Raw genomic sequence first — 22,376 nt, forward strand, 5'->3', positions numbered from 1 at the left:
CTTGGAGTTTTGGGTTTTACTTCGGCTTCGACTTCACCTACACCTGGAAGCCCATACTCTGCTAAGCTTTTGTAGTTATGTCCCGCTCCCTCTCTTCTAGGGCGATCGGCCATTGTGTTCAAAAACTATCTAACTCAAAATTACGAATTTCTCTAACTGAAAATTTAACGTCTAACTCGAACAATCTAAATCAAATAATAAGGATATAATATAACAGTGTGAGCAGGTTTCACTCACTTACAAATTTATTTACATTTTATACCTTAAGGCTATCCAGTCAAATTTGCAGACGAATTTCAGCCAAGTAATTACTGGTTTTTAAATTATAAAAACAAACCTATTCCGTCATTCGACTAAATTTAGTATCGCCACCAATCGGAACACCTCTGTTGTTTACATTAGGAACATGATGCAATAACAACAAACGAAAATGTGTTTCAAAAATTCAACTGTCTTGCATCATTTTATGGTGTATCGGCTATTTATTTGTTGAGAGTATCTGCATTACAGAAAACTTTATAAATTTCCTTTCTCAATAGTATATTGAAATTTATTTTGTATTTAATCCGATCCAATCATGAAGGTTGATGAAGTTTTACAATGTAGTTTTCCCTCTTGGTATAATAAATTTAAGGATATAACAATAAAGAGGTAAATTAAAATTGTAGCAATATGAAAAAGTACACATACTTTTGAACACTAAATAAAAGCACAAGCTTGATTAATCATGATACAGGTTTTAATGCAAACCAGGTACCCAGATACATGTATACTCCTGATGAATGTGGTGTATATTTGAAATTCTGCTTAGGTTGTGTGTATGTATGTTCTGGTAAATGCCTCTGATATCCAAAGAACCCATTGAAAGCTGCGAGGGTACAGTGGCATCCATGAACACTCCCTATTGGAATTAATGGAGATGTGTGACTAACGTATATTTATACGACAATGATTTTTACAAGGACAATCAATCCCCACCCAACACAAAGGGAGTGCTAGGACACTGGGAAGTCTGTTATTATGGTGGAGGAAGCCCAAGTACTCGGAGAGAACCACCTGGCCACTCGGTTGGAAACAGACAAACCAGAGATATCAGAAGATTGATCTCCAGGTCAAAGTAGGGGACAACAAAGTACCCATTCTAGTTTAAACTCCGGTCTAGGTACCAGATATGTGTTTGAGAGGGTCAAAATTACCCTTCTGGTGTACTGATATTTTTAGCACCCCTAGTGACAATCAAACTAGGGACCTTCAGCACTAGCCATCAGTCTTAACCACTAGACCACGACTTCAACTAAAGACCTAAGAATCTGTGCCAGTTGAAATATGGATTCGGCAAAACTTTTAAGGAATTGGGTCCTCCATGCTCTTCAACTTCGTACTTTATTTGGCCTTTTTTAACTTTTTTGGATTCGAGCGTCACTGATGAGTCTTTTGTACAAATGTAGATGAAACGCACGTCTGGCGTATATATACAAAATTTAGTCCTGGTATCTATGATTAGTTTATTTTCTACCACTGAGTCGATGCCACTGCTGGTGGAGAATTATTTCCCTGAGGGTATCAGAAATTAACAAGCCCAGTAGTCAGCACTTTTTGTGCTGACATGAATTATCATTGATATAGTATTACTTATAAATTATATGTTTACAAAATTTAGAATTTTTGAAATACTAAGGCTTTTCTACCTCAGGCATAGATAACCTTAGCTGGATTTGGCAATACTTTTCGGAATTTTGGTCCTCAATGCTCTTCAACTTCGTACTTTATTTGGCCTTTTTAACTTTTTTGGATTCGAGCGTCACTGATGATTCTTTTGAAGACGAAACGCGCGTCTGGCGTATATGCAAAATTTAGTCCTGATATCTATGATGAGTTTATTTACTACCACAGGGTCAATGCCACTGCTGTTGGAGATTTATTTTCCTGAGGGTATCACAAGCCCAGTAGTCAGCACTTTTTGTGCTGACATGAATTATCATTGATATAGTTATACTTATAAATTATGTTTACAAAATTTAGAAATTTTAAAATACTAAGGCTTTTCCACCTCAGGCATAGATTACCTTAGCTGTATTTGGCAAAACTTTTAGGAATTTTGGTCCTCAATGCTCTTCAACTTCATACTTTATTTGGCCTTTTTAACTTTTTTGGATTAGAGGGTCACTGATGATTCTTTTGTAGACGAAACGTGTGTCTGATGAATATACAAAATTTAGTCCTGGTATGTATGATGAGTTTATTGACGTCATACAACAATCACTTTTCTGTTTTGGTGTTAGTTGTTTTCTTTTGTGAAGTCTGAATTTCATGGGGACATTTGTGATGTCTATATATGGTATATTAAACTCCCAAATTCAAAACAAATGTGAGAACTGATAAACTTTACCTAGGGAACATATGATGATACATGTAGTTGTATTTGGAAAAAAAGAAATTGACCATCTCTTAAATTCAATCAAATGATGAGTTGAAATGTGCATAGTTCCATGTGTAACCTCTCTGTTGAGTGCTCTGTAGTGGTATACTTTTTGATGAAGAATAAACTCAATCATTTTGCAGATGACTGGCAGCATTGTAAAATTTTCATAATTGTTGACATATATCTCAAAATTACTTTATTATCAATAAACACAGTACTACACTCTATAATTTTTTTAAGGGCAATATCTATTGGTTCTTAGGATCATGATTTGAATTTTATATATGATTTACAATGTACAGTGGTAAAAAAAGGCAGTTGACCTAAAGCAGTATTTGATAGAAAATGTCTTAAATGCCACACTAAAATTCTAAACTTATAGTAAAATTAAAAAAAATACTGAACTCCAAGGAAATATCAAAACCAGCAGTCCCTTATAATATTCAAATGGCAAGGCCAAAAGTTCAAACATATCAAACAAATGATATTAATACAAACTTAACCAGAATTTTTTTGCCTCTTAAAAAAGTCTTTTGACAAATTCAAACAAACTACACAGAATTTTCAATAAGTTGTCAACATTGTCTTTTCAAATGTGTGATCTTAAGAAATCTTGCTATGAAATCCTACCAACAATGTTACATGTGCATTAACATTGGAAGCTCCATTATTACATTAATTATTGTTCTACAAAATTGAGTACTACATTTATTTCTCTGCTTTTTTTCATGATTTTTCATGATTTTTTTTTTTAAAGTAAAAATAACGCACACATATATTTTCTATTTTTGCATTATTTCTTAATATCTTCAAAGTTTCAGACTGCATTATCAAATAACAGGCAAAAAATATGAAAAAAAAGAATTTTTCTTTCAAAAAATATCTTTATTGCACTTTTCTTGGCTGTAATGATAATATACCCAACCTACAGTAGTTTTCAAGTATCCCTTTGAAGTGTGAATAAGTCACTGAATAACCAGGGAAAAAGTACAGTAATTCATACTACCAGTATAGAAAAATGGTCTTTATGGTATATTTATATTTTAGCTACATGATTCCACTCCCTCAAGAATTCATTGATTATCTTCATGCTGATGGAATTGTTCTCCCAGCAGAGTAAGTAATCTTATTAGTTTGATTTAATTGTAAATATATTATATATTATATAATTTATATTGTCATCAGCTATGTATATAAGTTAAAGAACTTTTTACCAAAAAAAATGGCAGTTTTTGAAATAACAAAAATAACACTCATTTGAAAGGTTCAATTGAAATGAAAAATATTTACCAGTTTTAAAAAAACCCAAGGATAGATATTGGAAAGAAGATGTGTTATGATTGTCAATGAGACAACTCTCCACACAAGAACATACAACCTTCAACAATTATCAAAGCACTCATCCCATAGTAAGCTATAAAAGGCCCCAAAATTACAAAAGTAAAACAATTCAAACGAGACAAACAGCCTAATTTATGTACAAAAAATGAATGAAAAACAATTATATAACACATCAAAAAACAACAACCACTGAATTACAGGCTCAGGACAGGCACATGCATGCATATTGTGGCAGGGTTAAACATGTGAGCGGAATCCCAACCCTCCCTTGACCTGGGACAGTAGATGGAATAGATGTTTGGAAGTACAAAAGTCATCTTCAACAATGAGTAAAACCCATACTACATAGCTAGCTGTAAAAGGCCCCAACTCAACAAAATGTGAACAATTCAAACAAGGAAATCAACAACTTGATTTATATACAAAACACAGTCCTCAAAATTAGTACAGACTGACAGGACAACTATATAGTTAGTTCTTGTTCATTTTGTAATACAATTTACACAGCAACAAATGGCAACCTCTGAATTACAGACCTAGTCTGGCACATACAGATTGTGACTGGGTGATCTAATTATGTTCACAGTTACAATTTACCTATGCCAAATATTAATCATAACACATCCATTGTGTTAATTTGATGGTATAAATAATATTGCTCTATTTAAGATAAAAAAAGAATTAAGCAGTTTTATATATTCTGTAATTCACTTGATGAATAATATACATGTAGATTGTAAGTAACAGAATGCCCATCCAAATAAGCTATTGATTATTTTGTATTAAGGTCAATAACAGCCAGCGCACAGGAAAGTAATGAAGACAATGTGGGAGGTGAAGAGGTAAGCTATTGATTATTTTGTATTAAGGTCAATAACAGCCAGCGCACAGGAAAGTACTGAAGACAATGTGGGAGGAGAAGAGGTAAGCTATTGATTATTTTGTATTAAGGTCAATAACAGCCAGTGCACAGGAAAGTAATGAAGATAATGTGAGAGGAGAAGAGGTAAGCTATTGATTATTTTGTATTAAGGTCAATAACAGCCAGCACACAGGAAAGTAATGAAGACAATGTGGGAGGAGAAGAGGTAAGCTATTGATTATTTTGTATTAAGGTCAATAACAGCCAGCGCACAGGAAAGTAATGAAGACAATGTGGGAGGAGAAGAGGTAAGCTATTGATTATTTTGTATTAAGGTCAATAACAGCCAGCGCACAGGAAAGTAATGAAGATAATGTGAGAGGAGAAGAGGTAAGCTATTGATTATTTTGTATTAAGGTCAATAACAGCCAGCACACAGGAAAGTAATGAAGACAATGTTGGAGGAGAAGAGGTAAGCTATTGATTATTTTGTATTAAGGTCAATAACAGCCAGCGCACAGGAAAGTCATGAAGACAATGTGGGAGGAGAAGAGGTAAGCTATTGATTATTTTGTATTAAGGTTAATAACAGCCAGTGCACAGGAAAGTACTGAAGACAATGTGGGAGGAGAAGAGGTAAGCTATTGATTATTTTGTATGAAGGTCAATAACAGCCAGCGCACAGGAAAGTAATGAAGATAATGTGGGAGGAGAAGAGGTAAGCTATTGATTATTTTGTATTAAGGTCAATAACAGCCAGCGCACAGGAAAGTAATGAAGATAATGTGAGAGGAGAAGAGGTAAGCTATTGATTATTTTGTATTAAGGTCAATAACAATTTTCTGAAACAATAGCATAACATCACAACATAGAAAAACATACGATAAAATATCAATTGGCAGACTTAACTCAATCAAAAAACGTATGATTACACAATGAACGAATAAATTTGATCTGCGATATCTGAATACAAATGCACAGTTAATTAAATATTAGAGACAAACATTCATGACCAAAAGGCTAACAAACAAATTCAAACACACTGAGAAATATTTAACCAATCAATGTTCACTTTAGAAAAAAAACGTTTTTTTATAATCTTGAAGTTTATACAAATGTTGTAAGAATAAGTGAAAAATTGAAGATATTACAAATAATCAAAGCTGGTATACAGACAAGATCCATATAAATAAAAAATGACAAAAAAGCATTATAAACAGTATCAACAGGTCGAATTAACAAGACAATACGATTTGAGAGTACTCGCAGTTACTGACAGCTAGTTAAAAGCCAAAGCCAATTAATAGTAAAAAATCATGCATCAGAGACTTAAATCGACTAAAACAAATCACAGGGATTTAGTATTTTAACGTCATTTATAGTCAAAGAAGACATGACTTGTGCAATGCCAAAAATAAATGTATCGACAGGTAGTAGTACAGTGAAGAGCGACTTCTATAGAAATAAAAGTTAATGTGGCTGTGTCCCCTATACATCTCGCCTCAAAAGATAATGAAACTTAGTTATGTTTTAATTTGCTAATGACAAAATCAATATTAGTGCCAATGTGAACTATATTCAGAGATCTAATTACAATATTGGTACGATAACTCTTATAAGTTTGTTTAAAGGTTCGATGATTTTACAAGGATCACATAGTGATTTCCTCGCTTTAAGGGGGTTCGCGGGTCTAAATCATTTTATATAGGATTTCTCTATATTTTTCTACAAATGAACTTTATCTTATAGTTAATAGAAAAATAAAATAAAAATTGGGGTCACCGTTCATTTGCGCTCACAATCTGCCTTCACAGGAAGCATACATTTTTGTAAAAGTGGGTTTTTTCTGTTGAAGTAATAGGAGAAATAAAGTTAATATCGAAATAAAAAAAGAAATTTATTACAGAAATCGCCCAAATTTTACAATAATTTAGTTTAAGTACAGCTTATATGAAAATTATATAAAAAAATATAGGTCACCGATGAGTTGAAAAAGATATTTCAATTTTAAAGCAAAAAATGGCATTTTTCCACCAAAGGGAGATAATTTTGGAACTTTGTCACTGATGTATATATTTTAAAAGTCATCTGGGGCCAACACGAATGATTGTTTTGAATAATTTTTGTACCATAAGATAAAGTTACAACTACAAAAGGTTACAAATAAAATTTGTAATGAAAAACAAATGTTTAATATTTTCTTAAATTTGTATACCCTCGATCCTCCTTAAGTACAATATTACCATAAAATTTAGGATGAGAAATACCATTTTTAATAAGCTTTCTACAGGTATAGCCAAATTTACTAATCAAATCTTTGTATCTATGAAAGAATTTAGTAAAAGTTTTAAGTAATTTATGGTATCGAAATCCCTGACACAACAATTTACCAGTGATGCATTGATTACGTTCGTTAAAATCTATGACATCAGAACACACACGGGCAAACCGAACGAGTTGCGATATATAAACACCGTATGATGGAGCCAAAGGCACATCGCCGTCTAAAAAAGGAAAAAATAACAATAGGAAATGAAAAATCGTCTCTTTTGTCGTAAATTTTAGTGTGAAGTTTCCCGTTGGAAATTGAAATGTCTAAATCTAGAAAAGGACAACTGCTGCTGTTTATGTTAGATTTAGTTAAAGTAAGTTCGTTTGGGTAAATTTCTGAAGTATATTTAGAGAACTCTGGATTATTCAACGAAAAAATATCATCCAGATAATTGTAGGTATTTTTGAATGTATCAACCAAATGTAACAATGATGGGTCTTTACTGAGTTTGGTCATAAACTGAGATTCATAGCAATATAGAAATAAATCTGCTATTAAAGGGGCACAGTTGGTGCCCATAGGAATACCTACTACCTGACGATACACTTTATCGCCGAAACGTACATAAATGTTATCAAGCAGAAAGTTTAAAGCTTCAATCATATCCTCACATTTCCAGTAAGTGTATCTAGCATACTTTCCTTTTTCGTTACAGAAAAGGCCTTAAACGAGTTACAGCAAATAAAATTACAATGAGATTTTTCGAAAGACCATTTTATCAAATACAAAAACTTTTTCTTTATAAGATTGTGTGGAAGTGTAGTGTACAGAGTAGAAAAATCATAACTGTCAACAGAATTGTAAGGACCATTGAAAGCATGTATTTTATCTAAAACCTCTAAAGAATTTTTAACACTCCAAAAATAATTAATACCATTATTTTCATAAGCTTTATTACAAAAGTTAATAACCAGTTCTTTGATAGTAGTTTAAAAAATTCTCACAAATGATGCCAATGCAATAACTAACCAACTTAACTCATTGACTGTCATTGAAGTGAGAGGGTTAGCGCTATAGAACCAGGTTTAATCCACCATTTTCTACATTTGAAAATGCCTGTACCAAGTCAGGAATATGACAGTTCTTGTCCATTCGTTTTTGATGCGTTTAGTTATTTGATTTTGCCATGTGATTATGGACTTTCCGCAGTGATTTTACTTTTCATTACTAAAATAAGAAAGTTCTCTAAAAATTAGAACAAAGGGATAAGTAAGGCAACATAGTGAGTTTAATGCTTTATCTTTAGTCATTACCAGTAAGTTGAATTGTAATATAAATTAGTATGAATAACTACAAATTACGTATGAATAACTACAAATTACATATGAATAACTACAAATTACATATGAATAACTACAAATTACATATGAATAACTACAAATTACGTATGAATAACTACAAATTACATATGAATAATTAGATTTTATTTTACTCTCTATAAATTTAAGTTGACATAAAAAATATCAGTAAGTTTTTTGCAGTGAGGTGTAGCATGATTGACACTAGCTAATAGTTCTACTCAAACAAAAGCTAAGGTATGTCTTGAAATTGCAATCAGATGTATGTGTATCATCATGCAGAAAACCTCACTGTCAGTACGACTTTGTAATGAAGAACAGTAATTAAAGTGTTTTCTTTTGTTTATTTTTTTAAAGTTAATGTAGTAGTAAAACTTTGGTTATTCATGTAACGGTGCATGTTTTGTCATTATTAAAATCAGATGCTTTGATTGAATAGATTGATGTTGACTGGGATGATGATGGTGGACCAATAGCAGAGGTTTGTATCTACTGATTATTAGAGATCACCTTTTATCATGTTTATTTTAATACAAGTAAATTATAGATCATTGCAGATATGGTCATACAAAAACAAAAGGAGATGTGGTGTGAATGCCTATGAGACAACTTCCACATAAACTAAAAGTTGTAGATGTTAAACAAGCATTGTTCATCAAATGGCCTTCAACATAACGCCAAAATGAAAAAATTTGAAAAAATTCAAAGAGGAAACCAACAGCCTGATTATGTGAAAAACTATAAAACAAAACAAAAATTCAGACAATTTTGTTGTAACTACCTTTGTTTAACTCTCTCTTAATAAAGTACATATTACTATTTACAATTTTGAACAACTGAAATACATACTCCTCACTTCCAACACAAAAACTGATTGATCAATTCATCCAACATTGGTTTTCACAAATGAATAACTCTTCAAGAGGTGCATTTTATTCATTTTATAAAGAGGAATTTCGTTTGGAAACCTATTTGATAAAGTTGAAGCTATGTCACAGGATTTATATGGCAAAACTGAGATGTTCAAATTTAAAAATTCCTGTAGAAACGGGAAGATGGTCCGGAATTCCAAAAAATGCACGAATTTGTCATCTTTGTGGAAATGGAATAGGGGATGAATTTCATTATCTTTTTAAATGTCAAAAACAGGAAATAAAACTGCTTAGAAATAAATATATTCCACAATATTATACTGCAAATCCAACGGAGTACAAATTGAAACAGCTTTTAACATTTTGTCATGTAGAACTTTACAAAAACTTAGCAATATTTTAAAAAATTCTTACACGATACTTGTGATTTATGTTGGTTTTTAGTTGAAAGTTATGGTAGTTTGTAAATTGACATTTGCTATATTCTCTCATGTATGTAGCATTATTATGTTTAGTGTGAATGTATTGAGTATAAACATGTGTATACGTGTATATATGATGTCCTCTTGTACACCTATGTGTCTGAGGTTTATTAATAAAGTATTGTCTATTATTGTCCAACAGGCACATAATTAAGAATCATATAAACCAATCATCAAAATAAAGAGCAAGGTATATCTGAAAGATTATCAATTCATCTTTTATATTCTCGCCATTGTTTTTGTATGAAATGTTTTTCTTTAAAGTTTTTTTACTTTGATGTTGATCAATATTAAACAGTTATCTCTTTTATTGTAGGAGCCTAGTTTTCCTGAATTTGAAACAACTATTAAAAACAAGATAAAATCATGTGGTGGAAGAGTCTTTCCTAAGTTAAATTGGAGTTCTCCACAGGTATAAGTATACCAATGTAAATGATAAAATTAAGATAGTAAGTTGCTGTGATGTAGCCTTTTTGTGAAGAGGCAGCATAAAGCAAACACAAACCAATTAATCATTCAATTAAAATAGTGAGAAAAACAATATACTATTCATTGAAAAAGCATTCATTTTGTAGGCTAACACATCCAGCTGGGGAAAAACATAAGGATCAATTATATCATTGTCTTTTGAGAAGGAATCATGAAAAATTTATTCAGAAATAAAAATTCAAGTTGATATAGAAACTCAAAATTATATGTACTACTAGTATTAATAAGTGCTATTTTCTGTGTTTTGTTTCTTTCTTTCTGAACTCGCAAAATTCTCTGATATCAAATTGTAACATGGCAAAAAGCCCATGGGGCTAGCCCAATGGAAAAATGTATTATAATAGATGATTCATACATGTATTATTTCAAGTGCCTTATAATTTCAGAAACTTTTGCTCAAATTAAATATATAATTGAAAAATCCAAGTGGTTTTTTTTTGTTAAAAGAAAAGTTATCAAATTGAAGCTCATATATTGATAAAGTTAAAAACAAGGAGATTGACACTAAAAGAAACCAATTAAAATCATGTGGGGGAGATATAGAATGAAAAAGGAGAGTTTCTACTCACCATGTAAAAAATGGGATATTTTGTCTGCTTGGTTTGTTAAAGCTTAAGATCAACTACAAACTGACCGGAAAAATCAAATGAAGGAATTTTGTTAGAAATGCAAAGGAAAAAGGATATGAAAACCATACTGGTTTTATTGAAAAAAAAAAAAAATATTTATAGAATACTCTTAAGTTTGCTGTAAAATGGAATGAACAAATACTTTATAATATCTGAATAAAAAGTTTATTTGTATTTCTCTAACTTTTGTGTTATTTTCACATTTCCTGACCAGTGTGAGAAAAATACTTCTCCTCTCTAGTGAATTTTTTTTTGCGGCAAATGATAGGTTGAAATTTAATTGTGACGTTGAATTTTCTTGTGAAGTTTCTTATTGTGCCTTCATGAAAAAAGACAACCATGCCCGATGATGTCACATCAAAAGTACACAACTTTCCTCAAATCTTTGAAAAGGAAGGATAAAAATTATTAGAGAAATAGATTCCACTACTGTAACTCATATATTAAGGTATTTCTCCACTCTCAAAAGTTATATTTTAATTATTTAAAAGCTCAGCAAGCCTCATGCTTCAAATATTAAAATTTAACTGTCTCGAGCGTAGAAATATCGTAATACACTTGATGCAGTTGTGGAATCTATATGTCTAACATATTTAGTTATGTTTTCAGGATGCTACTTGGATATCATTTGATAAAACATTGAAGTGTACATGTCCTAGTGATATATACCTCTTGCTAAAAAGTTCAGAGTTCATCACACATGATTTAACACAACCGTAAGTATTTTAAAGATTGATATCATAAAAATTAATTCAGCAAGGATAAAATAGATGCATGTAGTGCCACACTTATTTTTTTTTTAAAATGTCTTTTGAAAGCATTTCAGTTTTTTTTTAACAATCATATTTTTATATTCTCTTGTACATGTTATATTTAAATGTACTCTGTCTCACTGCATTCCATATATAAGGAACAAATTTAAGAGAAAGATAATTTGATAACTCAGTCATAATAATATAGATAACAGAAAAAAATAAGTCTGTCTGTAAAACAGTGTACTGGCATCATTTCATTTCCGAGGATTTTTTTTTTTTCTGTTAGAGGAAAGTTTTATACGTGTCTGTTTGATTTTTTTCAGATTTTGTAAATGTGAAGATTATGATGAAGACAGTAGTGATATAACAGTAAAATATCATTTAATCCTCAGACAATGGCAAGATTTAAATCCTGCAGCAGAATTTAGGTGTTATGTCAGAAATAACCAGTTATTAGGTAAGGAAATAAAATGTAAATTCAGAAATTTTGCAATGTTTTATTATTGCGAAAATTACAACTTGATAGTTTGGCATATCAAAAACTAATTTTAAATTTTGAAAGCATTACAGATAGCTGTATGCACTATTTCCTGAAAACAAAATAAAATTACATTTTTGTCAATTGTTAAACAACCATAATACTTAATAAACACAAACATTTCTGAATATTATTAGAAGACAAGGAGATGTGGGTATGAATCAAAGATGCAGCTACTTTTAACAGCACAAAAAAAATCTCAATGGCAATTTTAAAGCCCTGTCTCCTCAGTCATTGTCTGGTGTCTTTGAATGTTTTGCATAGTTTCCTTGAATAATAAAAATAAGAATAAAAAAAAATAAATAAAAAAAAATAAAGTTGTTTAAATTTCAAGTTTTCCAGCTTTGAATTTTACAATCAAATAAAACAACAGGCTAGCCATGTCTCTGTGTTAACAGTTTATTTATTGCTTTACAGCTATTTCTCAACGTCATCACTCAATATACTATGAACATATTATGGATCAGAGAGAAGATATTGTTGCAGATATTAAGTCATTTTTCTACCATATGGTATCACCAAAATTTTCGTGTTCAAATTGTAAGTATCGATATAATGCACTGTTGTTGTGTAAAGTATATTTTACTGAATTTCATGTTGATCTTTTTTGTGATAATTTTTCTTATCATTTTATTTGGCTGATAATGTTTTTTTCTCAGCCAATTAGAGAGAACATGATGAGGTCATTGATGTTACCGAGTAAAACTGTGTTAACAGAACATCTATGATCTTTCAAACTCAAGAATGCCCTTTGATGAGATTGCAGCCAAGAAACACCATTTTGTTTTAAAAAGCATAGATCATCTATAATTATTATTGATGACTAGTTATTATAAAATTACTTGTACTGAAACACAGTGATTTCTCATTCAATTAAAAACTGATTATTGAACATGTGAAGAAAATCCTGTAAAAACTCCTAAAATGGAATATATAAAATATTATGAAATTCTCTTCTTTTTTAATTTTTGTTCTAATAAGGTAGCACAAAAACCATACAGGGAGATAACTCTGTAAAATCAGCTAAACATCTTAATCACATACTATATTTTAGGTAATATTAGGCTTCTCAATGATCAAAATTATTGTTTGCCAAACTGTTATCTATCCAATGAAATTTTCCTGATTAAGTGTGTGGTTCAAGATTTTTTAAAATGTTTATATTGTGGTCATAATTTTATGGAAATTAAGGAACCAATTTAATTTGAGTAAAGGTGTTTGGACCACCTAAATTCTGTTTGATGTAGATTGTGTATCTTTGAATTCAGCTACACTTATTACAATATAACCCATCTTTAAGTTGTCCCCCTCACACAATGCTTTGTGACGGACAGATAGAAATACTAGAATCTGTTCATTTGTCTGGTATTGTAAGTGCTCTCACATGTACAATTATTGTCCAATTTTTATAAAAACATATATCATAGGTCTATATTGGCAATTTTTGGGACACGTTAAAAAAATAAATATTACAAGGGTGCAAATAAAAATAAATAATTCAATTATATATATTGCAGATAGTTTTGATGTGTATAGAAGAGACAAGGTATGTATTTTGGGGAATTAAGTTATTTTATACTGAATTACTAGTATCAGTGGTCTTTCAAACATATTTTTCCAATCTGTTAGTAAGTTTTGATAAAGCACTAAAACACTATTTACACTTTAGCATTCATATCAATTTAAAAAAAAACAATTTTGTATGGAAATTCAGATTTAAATGGATGACGAATTAGTGTGTCTTCTTGCACTGAAGCTGTAGGGAAACATATGGATCTCTTCTGTTGTCCATATCACCCTTTGACAGGATCACCAAACTTGAACAGGAAACATTTGTATACCGGGTATCTGCTATTCTCATTTCTGTTCTGAAAGGTTTTTGTGACTTTCCATACCAAAACCTGAATTTAACAATTTCCAAAGGTATTAAAGTAGTGATTTTTTTCATTTGACTTTGATCTTGACCTCAATTAAAAGTTTATTGACTTTAAATAATTCAGGTATTGGAAAACTTGTATCATATTGTGTTAAACTTAATCTTTTTTTTGTAGGGGAAATTATTGCTGATTGATTTCAATCCATTTGGTAGTGTAACAGATAGTTTAATGTTTACATGGAAAGAATTAGAGGAGGCTGAATCTTTAGAGAGCACTGGTACTGATAGTGTTGATGTAAGATACTGGGGAGGGGTGTAGTACTAACTGGAGTGAGACTTGATGTTAGCTAGGTTATAGTCTGTGCAAAACATGCTTTAAATCAGAAAATGTTAAGTGGTATGCAAGGAAAATTGGGCAATAATTTTAATGTAAAAAGTAAAATTACAAAAATACCGAACTTAGAGAAAAATCAATTCCGAAGTCTATAACCACATGGCAAAATCAAATAACAAAACGCATCAAAAACGATCTATTCTAATCTATTCCTCCATGAATCTTTACAGCAGATACCAAAATCTTCATATAAAGCTTGCACAAATATTAAAGTTGTACTCTGTATGGAATTGTTTGAGAATCTATTTTCATTTTTCCAAATGTGAATTGTAAGTTATTTTCAGCAAAATTTACAAAAAAAAATACCAAATTTAGTGTAATCAGGTTTTTTTCAATGCAGATCCTTGCAAACTTCACAGAAAGTTGGCACAGATATTGAAGATTTGCACCTCCCATTAAGAAGTTGTTTAGAACATTTACCCCTGTTTTTACATTTAATATATATGATAAATCTCGTTGACAATTGAGGGTTTTTCACTGTATCAAATCGTGATTTATAAAAAAACAAATTTTCATTTACAGTTGCCAGCATTTAGGTTGACTTATGTTTAAACAATTGAGTAGTTTTCACTATATTAAATTGTGATCTATAATTTAAAAAAAATTATTAACAGTTTCCAGCATTTAGATGTGTAGCCAGACCAGAAGGTGTACAGCCAAGTCCATATGCAACATGTGGTGTTCCTAGAGATATTATTGATCTAGCTACTGGTCAAGATCCTTACAAACTTATGGATTTACTGAAACTGGTAAGTCAAAACTTTTTCGATTTGGATATAGTCATGTATTCACTTATAAGATATTTTAAGACATTAAAAAACATATGCTGTAAAACCCTAGTTTAATGAGGTAAATATCATGTATCTTGTGGTTAGTACTTCGCTTGAGGGTTAGTAATAAAAGGCTTTGTGTTCATATCAAATTGTATTCAAGTTATGCGGTGTTGCGCACAAGGCAACGTTACGTAAACAATTGGTAACGTTAGTGACGTTAGTTACTAAGTAAATGTACAGCGGCTCATACTAGACAAGGTACCTAACACTTTGAATAAAAAAGATTTGGCTTGTTCAGTTTTCATAAAATATGGACAAAATATTAACTTGACCTGTTGACAAAAATATTATATTTTCAAGAAATCTTAACCACTCAATTTATAGGAGCAATTTCATTGGATGTATAGCAAATTGACAAACACCAATTTTTATCATTGAGAAGCTTGATTCTTTTTACTAATTATATGTGAATAGAACTGTCCACTGTTTTTTAAAGAGTTAACTCCCTTAGGTGTTTTTTACCCCTTAAATACAGAGAAACCCAAATATTTATGGAAAAAAATATTCCCCTCAAATTTCAGCTACTATTGCAGCTTATAATAAATTGAAATGAGCATCTATTATTTTAACCTATACCTAAATATAGTTATTAATGCAATGTGATGGTCAATTATTAAAACCTTCATTTTCTATTGTAATCAATAACTAAATTTAGTATTGTTACTTTTTTTCTACAGAAAGTACAAACACAGAATGAAGAATCATCCGATGACGAAGAGGACACCAGTACAACACCAACAAATTGATATTGTACAGAATGGCTGGTCTATCATTCATGTCATATAACACATATATCATTGGTCACCTGAAAGAAGTTGTACAGAATCATCCATCAGCTTAGATATCCGAATATACAAAATCCAAGTTATAAGAAAATGTTTCATATGGCAGTGCACTTTTAATGTATAATTTAAGAGATAACGGTTGAAATTTCTGTCAGTTTTCTGTTCTTCTATTATTTATATCGCTTTATTTTAGGCTTGTTTATGAATAAAAAATGGTAAACATTTTATGAAACGATTGGAGCATTTGGATTGCGACTTCTTTATAAATGCTAGGAAATTAGTAAACGTGGAATTTCTTGTATTTGTTTATATGAAACTCTATTTTTTCTCTTTCCTTCATTTAACACCACATTGTTTATTATATATATAAACATGAATAATGTATGGAATTTATTGTTACTTTAATAAACAATTTTTCTAATGTGTATCATTCTCTTCCTTGCTCCCTGAAAACAGGAAATTTAGATAACAGATCTTAAAGGGTACAGTCAGGAAAGAGTTTTGTACAAGGAAATTACTATGGACAATAGATAATAAAGGGTACGTCCAGGAAAGAGGTTTAATACAAGGAAATTACTATGGATAATAGATAATACAGAGTACGTCCAGGAAAGAGGTTTTGTACAAGGAAATTATTTATGTGGTCTGATAATAAAAAACATTCTGATGGGAGAATACAATTTTTTTTACTCATATTGAGAAATAAATGGTTTTTTTAAACAGACATTTTATGTGTAAATAATAATTAAATTAATGATTGCCATATCTAACAAGCATCGACCTTTCTTACATATAAACATGCATCATTTTCAAAGATTTTAAAATATAACCACCATTTAAAAAAATCTTGTTCCTGCATGGTTTTTTTCTAACGTAGACAATAATGCTGTTTTTTTTCTTTATTAAAGTTAAATGAAAATTGTTTGTCCTAAGAAAAGAAAACCCACAAAAGATGAATGGTCAGTGGGCTAAGATGATGATGTGCTTCTCAGTATTCAACAGTTATAAACTCCAAGATTTTGTCTTTTGATCCATATATGATCTTGACCAAACCTTGATTAATGTTTTTCACTGAGAGAAGGAAAAGCACTATTGATATAAAGGTTTCAAAGTCAAAAGTCAAGGTCTGATGAAATGTTTATTTGGCTTCAATTTAATCTCTACCAAAAATGTTAACCTTATTTAGCTAACAGTACTTTTTAGAGTGACAGAAAGTGTTTAACTCCCTAGTTTTCATTTTTTTAGTTTTTGCAAAGTGGGACAAGCTTTATCCTAACCTAACCAAACTTTAGTGATAGAACATTTTTTAAGGTACAGAAACATATGTATTGAAGCGAGGTCAATGTAATTGTCAGAACCCACACTATTTATATACCATGTGCTTTCCATTTACTGAGGGAGTACTACAGTTTGTCCTGTCTAGGAGTTTTTCCCTTTGCAATTTACAAATTTTGAAACATTCATGAATGTGTGAATAGATAACTGAGTTTCTGTGAAACTCTCTTTTCTAATTGTAAAAAATATATTGAATGTTGTCTATATGGAAAATTCAATCTTTGATGGACTCTGTCATTGATCTGACCGAATTGAGGGGTATTAATACATGCTCAGTCACAATAGATATAATCTGACTGAAATAAGGGAGTATTTTATATATTTTCGAACATTTTAGATTCGATCTGGACATGTCTTAACTTAAATGTGCATTGGAAAATTGTCTTACTAAATATTGTGATTACAAATTTGTTTTATTCTGAATTTCTCAATTGACAAGAATGTTGTGCCAGTGTGTGGCCAAACAGAGAGAAAGAGATGGATGAACAGCCCTGTTTGTCGAATAATAATAAATGAAGCCCTAGTTCGTTTTTGTTATCCTGCATTAAAATGGCATCGAGATGGCTGGACTTCTCCCCATACTGAAGTAAAACCAATGCCGTAAGAGGAGTTGAGACTGTGCATTTCAGGATGTACGTACTCTATACTCGGACACGACAGGTCAAAAGCGATCCCATTGATTGGGGATGATAACGATGTATACAGAGAGTAACACAGTTCTGTATGTTACATAATCGTAGCAACAACTTGAGGGGTTTGTTTGTGACTATTTCGCAGGGCAATACTTCTATATATATACATACAAGTACCCTCTTTTCAAAGTCTTGCACTCCATATTTTCAGCCCTTCGTATCGGTCAACCTATTTTGCAGAAACTACGAACTTGGTTAGCCTTATATTTTAACGTTCTAGAAAATTCCAAGGTTTGAATCGGGCATAAAAATAATGCTAGCCGTAGACGTTACACGCCATTATTCCGACAGCCCATTAGTCCGACAGCCCAATAGTCCGACAACCCATTGATCCGACAGCCCAATACTCCGACAACCCATAAGTCCGACATTTAACAAGTCAGTACCAGGGTATCAGGTGAAAATAAAATGTGTCTGTCTGTATTATATTACGTCTAGATATGTAGTAACATATTTTAAGAAATAATTCCGTATATATAAAATAAGGCTTAGGTTGTTCGAATACTTTCTATATACTCAATTCGAAATCTGTATATAGAATATACCAGAAAAGAATATGTCATTTTCCAAACTTAAGGCTCTTTAAAGAACATATAATTCAAGAACAACCATTGAGGGTACGAGCTGCTGGTGATACCCCCACCCAAACATTTCGTTAAACGGGAAATGTTTGAGTTGTGAATCATTGAATTGTAGTTTCTGAGAAAAATGTGACGACAATTTTCAACTTGGCTGTCATGTAATGAGTAATGAATTTGAAAACGCATCACACGACATAGCCAACTTCAATAAACCTTTCAGAAATCCTTGTAATGTAGTTCCTGAAAAAGATGCAACGAAAATATTTATGGGACGGGCGGACGAACTGACGGATGGACAGACAGATATAAAACAGTATACCCCCACTTTTTCAAAGCTGCGGTCTTATGATTGGGTCAATATTCCTGACATTAAGACATTACAATACTTGATATAATTATCTTTATAGCACTATAAGCCTCAGTTACCAAGACAATATACAAAAAAGCAACTAACACATTGATATCAAATAATAGTCGGTATCAAGACATGTACTATACAATTCAAAAGATCTAACAATGTAATCATCATCCCCCTCCCTCCCAATAATAGTAAAGTTTTCTTGTGTTAACATCGAAAATTTATCATATTTATCTTACTTTTTAAAGTTCTTGCATGTGCTAGAAATATTGTGAAAGAGTTCCTCCCTCAAATTATTATGAAGTGAGCATTCGATTAAAAAATGACTCTCATCCTCAACTTTATCAGCTGTACAAGTATCTAGCATTTTCAATTCTATTAAAATGTAATGGAAGAGCACCGATTGTGAATTAACATATGAACTACCTTTCTTAAAATCAATAATATCTAAATATTTTTCTTCTTCTTAAAAACAATCTTTAAATGAAAAATAAGTGTCAAATTTCCAACAAAACACATAATGTACCAAGTTTTTAAAATTAGACAAATTGACAAAGACACAAGCAGGACAAGAATGTCACACATTGTCTTAGTTTTTTTACTAGTTTGTTATTGGCTTTCATACTGCAGTCATTCTATTTGACCAGTCAAAATGCGTTTACTGTATATTTCTGCGACAAAACTAATTTAAATAAAACTCAGATGATTGATACAAGAAGAGAAAGTGTTGCGACCAAAGAGGGTTGGTAGTGTTATTCAACTCCGATATATTTATTTATGTAGTTAATAGTAGGGGAAACCTCACTCCTCTGATACGCGAAAGGGGGACCGAAGATCTAGTTAAGTCTTAGATGCATGATTTTTTTTATTAGTTGTTAGTGGCTTTGAACTAGCTTTCAGATAACGGCGATAACTCTCAGATCTGTTCCAAGTGTCTTTTTGTTGTCGGGATGTACAAGTACCCGGCCACGTCCACTTGTATTTTTGTCCATCTGATGAGTTAAACCTTTTTCAACAGATTTTTATAATTCGTTCTTATGTTGTACTGTTATACCACTGTCGCAGGTTAGGGGAAGGGTTGAGATCCGGCTAACATGTTAAACCCCGCCACATTATTTATGTATGTGCCGGTCACAAGTCAGGAGCCTGTAATTCAGTGGTTGTTGTTTGTTTATGTGTTACATATTTGTTTTTCGTTCATATTTTAATACAAATAAGGTACTTTTTACATTTTCATATCGGGGCCTTTTATAGTTGACTATGCGGTATGGCTTTGCTCATTGTTGAAAGCTGTACGGTGACCTATAGTTGTTAACTTAATGTCTGTGTAATGTTGGTCTCTTGTGGATAGTTGTGTCATTGGCAATCATACCACATCTTCTAATTTAAAAAGAGATAGATCAAGCCACACATGCAAAAATTAGCGAAATAGAACAGCACAGACTGATATTGGACATACAAATAACGAAATATAAAGTACCTTGACACGAAAAACGAATATTGGACGAGGATAAGGACTGAGCAGTTGCTATAAGCATGTGTATCAACTCAATATACTGAGACAAATATCCCGCATGGAAAGAATATTTCTAATCAAGACGGACAACCACACATACCATAGAGGACGGAGTTGGTCTTTTTAGAAAAAAAATTACCCATACCATAAAAAAAACGCATTGTCGGAATAATGGGCTGTCGGAGTAATGGGTTGTCGGAATAATGGGCTGTCGGAGTAATGGTCTGTCGGAATAGTGGGCTGTCGGAGTAATGGGCTGTCGGAATAATGGTTGTCGGACTTATGGGATGTCACCGTTTGGGTTCAGACAAACACGTGTTTAAGAGGTGTGTCCGTTTGACTTTGCTATATACTCAAATACGCAGCTACATACGGATAGAATGTGGACGCTACCAAATCATTGATGATGTTTGTTAGATTCCTGTTTTCATCTTGTCTAAATTTATAATATTCTTGAAAAAAATATACGTCGGGGGATGATCATGTTTATTATGTTCCTGGTATATCTCCGTCAATTGACCATGCTTCAAATATTTGTCCCTGGACCATCCTCGTTATAAACAGGGATTCAATTCAATCAATAGATTTTTTACAGTTGTTGGGAATGGAAAAATTGTAAAAATTACTTTTACAAATTGTTAATGGAAAATGTTTTCTTCTTATCGCGTTAACGTGACGTAAAAACTCAATTGCAACTGCTCCTTTTAGTATTTAGGCAGATTAACATGGAATAAAATTTAACACCCTCCACACCTCTCTCTTCAAATTTTCGGGGAGAAAAAAACTATTTGATGAACAATAACGAATGAGTGGTTATCGAGTCTGGATCTATTTAAATGAACCTGTATTTCAAATATAAATCCAATCATGCCATCTGCTGCATGTGTTTATTTTCTGACCTCTGCTTACTAGGAAAAGGAAATAATGTATAATAAGCTACACCACTTCATAGCCATAAAGTCTTTCCCTTAGTGGTTATTTTAATTATATTTTTTATTTTAAAAAACGGGCGGCTGTTCGAGTTAAAAAAAATATAAATTGTAGGATTTTCGTATTTTTTGTTTTTAAATTGTAAAGTTTGTTGCTGTATCAACCAAGCCACATAAATTACGATATTGTAGGAGTAAAAAACAAGCCTTCGATAGAGGGAATATAAAAGATCCGATTATTTTCATGGATATGTTTTGATAAGCAAAATTAATATTTAATAAATACTTCATAGATTTAAATTTCATAAAAGTATTGAGGTCAGTGTTACGCATGTACGTTTAAATTTGTTAGGTAACATTTTAAACGTGACCTTAAACCTTAGAAATAAAAGAACAGTAACAATTCCGTGTTATAACATTCTGTGAAGTGTATTTTATTTGGACATGGTTATTTAACATTGAAATAATAGGGAATATTAAAATAATGAGCTATTGGTCCACAAAAATGCTAACTACGGTCATAACTGGGGCCAATATATAGACGTATTATTCTAAGGTCAAGTAACCTTCCTTTTCGCTTTTATATTCAAAGATGAACACTCTCTGGAAATGCAAAGGATTTATATATGAAGTGATTCAATATAAGCCAATTATCGAACTTCCTATCAATAACGTTATCCGTTTTTGTGTTTTTAAATACAAAGTAAATCAACAATATTATGACGAAATGATGGTGGACTAAAGTTATGTTATACACGTTTTATGATAATATATCTTCCATGCTTTCATTGTTCATTTTTTTTCAGCATAGCATCATAGGAACCAGAAATTAAATACATGTCGCTGCAACAACTTGCTTAAAGGATAAAAAAAAATGTACATGTCAATTTAATTTTCTAAGCTAGAGAGTTTAATTCCTAATGTCTTATTCAACTTTGAATTGCTCGATTCTAAATTATCACGATTGTGCAATGCAGTGAAATTTGTCATGAACAGTGGTTCTTTTTACACGAAATACACATTACCCTCAAATGGCCTCATTTCGATATACAAAAAG

At 31.4% G+C, this 22,376-nt stretch overlaps 1 protein-coding gene across 2 annotated transcripts; it reads left to right on the forward strand.

The window, feature by feature from the left end:
- The first annotated feature begins 379 nt into the window (after window positions 1–379).
- Window positions 380–16,333, forward strand: LOC134688514 (translation initiation factor eIF2 assembly protein-like). Of its 2 annotated transcripts, none has more exons than XM_063549294.1 (12): window positions 380–651; window positions 3,470–3,538; window positions 4,551–4,605; window positions 8,695–8,736; window positions 9,926–10,021; window positions 11,337–11,443; window positions 11,806–11,939; window positions 12,438–12,560; window positions 13,538–13,566; window positions 14,072–14,191; window positions 14,905–15,039; window positions 15,801–16,333. In XM_063549294.1, the coding sequence occupies exons 1-12, from the start codon at window positions 578–580 to the stop codon at window positions 15,867–15,869; spliced, it is 1,053 nt and encodes a 350-aa protein (XP_063405364.1). In that variant the 5' UTR covers window positions 380–577; the 3' UTR covers window positions 15,870–16,333. The 2 variants fall into 2 exon arrangements, with proteins under 2 accessions (XP_063405364.1, XP_063405372.1); XM_063549302.1 differs by lacking the exon at window positions 4,551–4,605 and adding an exon at window positions 4,879–4,933.
- Window positions 16,334–22,376: the final 6,043 nt, after the last annotated feature.

Source organism: Mytilus trossulus, chromosome 1 (genome assembly GCF_036588685.1).
Source record: "Mytilus trossulus isolate FHL-02 chromosome 1, PNRI_Mtr1.1.1.hap1, whole genome shotgun sequence".
Taxonomy (NCBI): domain Eukaryota; kingdom Metazoa; phylum Mollusca; class Bivalvia; order Mytilida; family Mytilidae; genus Mytilus; species Mytilus trossulus.